This window comes from Morone saxatilis, unplaced genomic scaffold (assembly GCF_004916995.1).
Source record: "Morone saxatilis isolate NCDOM2014 unplaced genomic scaffold, NCSU_SB_2.0 Contig21, whole genome shotgun sequence".
Taxonomy (NCBI): domain Eukaryota; kingdom Metazoa; phylum Chordata; class Actinopteri; family Moronidae; genus Morone; species Morone saxatilis.
The window spans coordinates 12,656,764-12,663,442 of NW_023339774.1; the positions used below are offsets into that span (position 1 = coordinate 12,656,764).

The 6,679-nt window shown below is 39.9% G+C and overlaps 1 protein-coding gene and 1 non-coding gene across 2 annotated transcripts in view; both read left to right on the forward strand.

The window, feature by feature from the left end:
- The first annotated feature begins 6,317 nt into the window (after positions 1-6,317).
- ddx54 (DEAD (Asp-Glu-Ala-Asp) box polypeptide 54) overlaps positions 6,318-6,679 on the forward strand; it is a 7,694-nt gene continuing 7,332 nt past the window's right edge. The window contains exon 1 of the mRNA XM_035667982.1: positions 6,318-6,437. Coding sequence (XP_035523875.1) covers positions 6,318-6,437 — 120 coding nt within the window. The remainder of the gene's footprint in view (positions 6,438-6,679) is intronic.
- On the forward strand, positions 6,578-6,649 carry trnac-gca. The gene has a single exon. It is a non-coding gene; the product is annotated as a tRNA-Cys (tRNA).

A 6,679-nucleotide genomic window follows, 5' to 3' on the forward strand; every position in this document is an offset into this window, starting at 1 on the left:
ACATGCAATTTTTGTCTAGGACCTTTTCTCTTTTTCCCCCCATCTTACAGCCCTTATTCATTTATATTCTGCTGAGCTGCTTGAGCCTTTGAGTAATAAAGCCATGAAAGGGAGAGTGGGAGAAGGATGGATTCGGAAGGGGAAGAGGAGGTCCGGCAGTAACACAATGATGAAAGTGAGTCTTCCCCGAGCTGCTCCTGACTTATCTTATGACACACAATAGCTGCTTTAAATACCCTTCAAGTCCCTTGCGGTGGCTAGTTTGGAGTGACAGTGACAAGAATAGGGAAGGCTACATGGCTTTAAATTCTTGATGAAATTGCAATTAAGACACCAGAAGAAGAAGTGAGCCCGAGGCTGTGCAAGCAACAACCAAAAAGAAACAACAAGGATGTGAGGAGGAAATACATGAAAAGTTAATTCTGCTCTGTGGGCTTTAATTCTGGGCATCTGTCATCGCATATAACCCTCCCCTAAAAGTGTAGGGGAGATGAGACTGGAACAGGCCATTAAGTCTTGTGTATTAACCACAGCCCAGCGGGTTCTCAGAGTTAATGAGCAGTAATCCAGAAGTGTTTGACCACAATACTCTACAACATGGAAAGATATTCTGAAGGCTATGTGCAGCTAAATCAAAACAAAGGTCTAGAGACTGCACGAAGAGCAGCAAAGTTTGAGACTTTGATGCCCCACCAATTTGGCTGGTTGGAGAAATCCTCAGGGGTCTCTTCCGCTTCCCTTTAGGGGAAAGTTTTTGTGCTTTTGTCACATGTCTCATGATTATCGCCTTAATGTTGGCACTAGCTGTAAGATTAACTGCTGAAGCCTTGAAGGGAAACTGCCTTTTAGCACCCAGAATATCAAGTAATTCAAAGTTTGACCGGATGTACGTGCCTCTGCAGTTTTACACTAAAGGGAGTGCAAAGCCGGATTCTCCTTATACAGCAAAGGAGACGTCTCAGCAAAGGGCTTAGCTTCATTTGTGGAAAAGTAAGCTTTTCTGAATTTTGCTTCATTGCCCTTTAAATCATGGTCCATAGCATTTTATAGGAATGTAGGAATATAATCAGGTTTCAATGCACTCATTTTCTGAATGAATTTATAAGATATTCTCTTATTATTGCAGGAGTTCATGTACTCAAACATAGAAAACAATGCACTTGTTTGCTTTTGTTAATAATGCAAAGACATATTGGAATTGATACATTTCCAAAATTTATTAAAATGTCTGCTTGTTTTTTGCATCTGTATAATCGTTTTTGCATAAATTATTCCAGTGTATCCATACCTTTTGTGCATATTTTGATCTTCTCCATCAAAATCATAAAATTAGTGTTGCTGACACCTCCTGCAAACATATTTCTGAAGGATTGCAATCCAGCCAATGCCCCAGTGAGACTTCCCATTTACTGACCTAATAAGCTACAATGTCTACCATGATGGGCAAGTGGAAGGTCCAGAGAAACTACTGGGTTAACATAATTATACGTCTTCTCAAGCATGTAAGCGCTGCTCCTCACAGCGTCTTATCAGCCTGTGGCATCTTAAGAAACACGGTCCAATCAGTGGCCTTGTATTTTGCGCATGGCTGCCCTGCCTTCCTTGCCCAGGAGCCCTGAGGGTATCGCCAGGGGCCCACTCACCATCTGCTGCTGTCACTGGGGGTGGCACTATCACGTCCGCAGTGCCATGGCAGCCCAGTGAGCCCAAGACCAGGCTTTGACCCTCTCGTCAACTGCCCTGAGACCTACTGTCATCCTCACCAGGTTATTCACAACTGCATGATGCACACTGGTTGCTGATCCAAAAGGCATATTCTGCAGAAGGTAAAAAAAGCATTGGCAAGTACCTGGTTAGCTCAGTCGGTAGAGCTAGTGACCCATATATGGAGTTGCTGCAGTGGCCTGGGTTCGAATCCAACCTGCAGGCCTTTGCTGTGTGTCATCCCCTCTCTTTCTACCCCCCTCTTCCTGTCGATCTTCAGCTGTCTCAATCAAATAAAGGCATGAAAAGGCCAAAAAATAAAATAAAATAAATAAAAGCATTGGTTTTAATTTGATGCACAACATAGCGGCTTGACAAAAGTGTTGAGGATTTGCTTCTCATATTTATGGAATCCATACACAGGTCTGAGTTTAGACTATGGATGGTGAATTGTATTTACACCACAAAAAACAGCAGTTTTCACAGTTTCAACATTCACAGCAAATCTCATGTTTCAAAATGAGGATATAATCTTTTCATGAGATGCAACTGCAAAGCTGATATTTCCTCTCATGCAGCCATTTCAAACTTTTTGAGGGGCCGTTATCAGATTTATGAGATTAATTTGCCCCTTGGATGTACAGCGTCTGGCATGAAAAATCAAACCAGCATTTGAAGGCTTGCTGGAGGGACATGCTTGCCTGATATGCTGCAGCACATCACTCGCAATACTAATTGGATGTTTGGACTATTTTTAAAAGGTCCACTGAACCCACGGCCAGCCCTTTAAAGAGCGGTTGATAAATAATTAAATCGACACAGATAGAGTGGAAGAATATTTAACTGCTACCCCCATTTAAAGGCTTAGCTTTACAAACCATCAGTTCAATAATCTCTTAATTTAAACATTCCCCTCAATCTCCAAGGCTTAGAGGCAGCATCTGCTACAAACACACACACTCTGCTGGAGAACATCTTTATAAAAATCCAACCTGAGACATGTTGACATCTGTTTTCCTAATGACTTTCATTTAGTGCCCATTTACTCACTGACTGCTTCGTGAACCATCTATCTAAAACCATCACTGTCTCAATTTATGTCATAGATTTATGAAAGGTCAGATACTCTGCTGTAAGTCCGATATAGCTCAGGATACAGCTTAGCTTTGCCTTCATTAAGTACTCACAAATCTATGTATGTTTGGCAGTTATAGACCTTATTGCTATACTTTATAAAATCAATGATGGGGCTCTCAGGGGATTTGTAAAAGGTAGGACGTTATCTATAAATGCTCCCAGCAGGAAAATTAAAACATGCTGCTCTATTTTCTTTCATAACCTATGATACACATCGACAGAAACATTAAAAGCCTTGCCACATGAATAAGAAAGCAGAAAATAAACAGCCTAAACCACACAGGTTCACGGGCGCATGAAGCAGTGATTCAGCAGCATGTTTTCAACATGAGGGCTTGACATAGAGGGGAAATTGAGATTTAAGACACTGCCAGGAGCTTTGGAGGCTGACCTGATAGCACACTGATGCCAACACCCGGTTTATTCCAACGCCAAGTCGAAACCACCACAAACTTCCAATCCCTGCCAGCTTCATATCTTAATCCCCTCAGGCTTTATCACTTAAATCACCTTTAAGAACAAAAGTGGATCCTATAGGTGGCTTTCTGCACCTTTTGCCCGCGTGTAAACCCTGCATCCCTCTCAGCTCCCTGAACAGATTTGGCTCCAGGCCACCACAGCCAGGCTCTGTGAGGGAATATGAATGGCATTAGCTGCAGGCTGTTGCCATGGTGTTGACTTATTTACTGTACATGAGCCCACTGACTTCAAACAGCGCAGTACATGTTTTGGCTGCCATATTAGTGTCAGTGTTATCATCCAAAGGACACATTTCTACTGGGTGATTTAAAACATTGAACTGTGGCTGCTTCTAAACAACAGAAAGTTATGAGCAAATGCAAAACGCCCTGTAAGCTGTAGATATACTCACCAATACAAAATTCATTATTCCATTATTATCATCTTTTGCCAAAATCAAATCCACACTTATTGGTTTTCATTAATGATACACATCATAAAAAAAACACACGAATCCCGATGAGATCAAAGCAGAATGTTTATTAAAAATAGGAAGAAAAACACAGTTGAGATCTTTCCCTGACACTGGCTCCTAATGAATAACATACTGTACATTTCAGAGTTCATTTGGGACTTTGATGTCTTGGGCAGCTGTTTTCTTGAGCAGCAGTTGGCTGCACATTTTAATGGAACCACATATGGGATATGTCACTGACATTTAAACTGCCCAATAATCAATGTGCAGAATGCATGGATTATTGAAGGCTCCCAAGGACAAATTTGGGGAAAATTACTTATCCTAAATCGTTTTAAGCAAAATAAAAATGAGAATTCGAGTAAGAGACTCATATTTGATCCCTTACAGATTCAACTGGTTGTGTAAGATTAATTCTAATTCAAGGCTGTCAAGAGAGGATATTCCATATAAGCTTTGGCAGGGCAGTATTTATGAATGGAGGAAGAGCTCCGTTTGTGTTATGTCATCAGCAATGACATGGTATTATTTGACAAAGAATGACAAAATACAGCTTTGTGTTAAATACTAACAATATTTTCAAACAATGACTTTTGTAAATATAGCATTTAAGGACAGAATCCTAAAATGAGCATAGTGCATAATTCCTGCTGAAACTAAAGTATAAGCTTATGTTTGTGCAGTGGACTAAACTCTGGGGTTTTTTCTTTTTTTTTTAGAAAACTTGTAGCAGTATTTCTTGATTCCAGTAGCAAGTGTGACAGTTGTTGCATGAATGGGCAGGCTTTTCCTGCCAAAATGTCCTATGCAGTCACTTCATGAAATGTTACGCAATAAAAAAGAAAAGCTTGTCTTCTTACCATTAATTTGAACTATATAAACAGTCATCACAATAAAGCGTATTAGGGCAATGCGCTTACTTTTTACTGTCCTCATTCCTACATGTCTAAAGAATAAATTTAACACTTTCCGAAGGTTAAGATATGTCCTGAGATTAGTTTTGCCAAATTGCACAACCTATTGACCATAACATAAGTTTGCTTGCAAATGACTTGCCTTGTCCCTGTTTTCTTCCTTGGTTAAAAGGAAAGGTTTCAAATTTATGCATACTGACTGTGGAAGAGGGATAAAGCACCTACTGTGAATAAATCAGTATTGAACTTTCCATAATAAATCTCCATCTTCGTCTCCATCAGAGACTTTACTGAGAAAATTAGGATGTAATCAATATTCAAACTAAGACTGACTAAACAGAGAAGTGTGTGCCAGCTTTTCAACTGTTCACATTAGGGATCGTCCGATATGGTTATTTCAGGGCCGATACAGATACCGATCACTAGTAATCAAGGCAACCGATAACCGATATTTAGAACCAATGAACATTTCTTGTAAAAAGAAAAATGTTAGTGTCAAAATTTTAAATAAAGAGGTCCAGTGTAACTAAGTAAATGTACTCTGTACTGTAAGTGCAGTTTTGAGGTATTTCCATTTCCCCATCTGTGGCACATGACGTGTAACCACTCTGTGGGAGGGACACTGAGCGAGACTAAAGAATAGTGAATAGACAGGGAGAGGTGGCTGCATCAAAGGCATCGAGAAGTAACACATTTTAAAATAAATTAAATTTTTTGGCAATCGGATAAAACAAGGATGAGGCCGGTAATTGGTCTATCCCTCGTTCATATAAAAATGCTAACACAATATCAGGTGAGGATGCTGTATGTATATTCTCTCTCATAAATCAAGTGAAATACCAGCAAAATGGTAATTTCTTTTTCATGTATTATACATTATCAGGTAAACAAAAAAATTCTCTCTGGTTCTATTTGTGCAATAAATAGATACACAGTGGGTGAGGACATTTATTCTTGCAAAAACAAATGTATTAATATGAACAAATATTAAGTAGTTTGAAAGAATTTAAAATGGGATTTTAAATCAATATTTTTAAAAAGATTAACCAAAAGAGCCTGAAATCTGCGAAATCAGGATCCCCCTCTTTGCTTCCTCTTCACCAAGGCTTATAGCTTTCAAACAAAGTATTAGTCTCCTCTGAATTTAGGGTTTGAGGGGGAATGGAAAAAGCAGGAACCGGAAAATATGGTTAGATTTAGCTGCTGCATTATTGGCTTTGAAGTTAATAAAATCTGCATCCTCTGTCAATATATTGGATATTGTTACATCAGACACTGGGTAGTAAAGAGTTAAAGATAACAGAAATTACACAAGCTACAATATAATGGCCAAAGAGAAGTGTAGAGTCATACATATAAAGTATAGCTTATAGACACTGATTGGACCTCTATCTGGAGGCAGTAGGTAGGTGGCGCTGTTGAGCTTTTAAATAACATACCAGCAGTCACACAAAACGGAAGCAGCAGCAGAAGAAGAAGCCCACACGTGTTTCCAACATGTCTGCCTACCGTGTTGTTGTGTGTTGAGCTGACTTGAGGCTGAGTTGAACGGTAGTTTGGTTTTATTTCGTTATCTGCGCAGTAAAGTTGCCGACCGCCGTCTTAGAGGAGCATCAAAGCTTTTCAGGATGGCCCAGAGAAAGAAGAAACTGACCAAGAAGAAGAGATACCCAGCCAGCAGAGAGCCGGAGGCTGACTCTGACAGCGGAGACTTTGAGCTGGCTGCTGAAGTTAAAGACGATGATTCTGTAAGGAAAAATACTTTTAAAAACGACTTACTAAGGCAGCGTTTGATGTAGTGACACAGTAGTGCAGTTTATGGAAAGTTACAGTATCAACTGTGTGTCAGCAGATGGTTTTTTTTGTACCAGCCTGGAGCTCTCCATACGGGGGTATAGCTCAGTGGTAGAGCATTTGACTGCAGATCAAGAGGTCCCCGGTTCAAATCCGGATGCCCCCTAAATTCTTTATACCTGTTAAACATATTAAT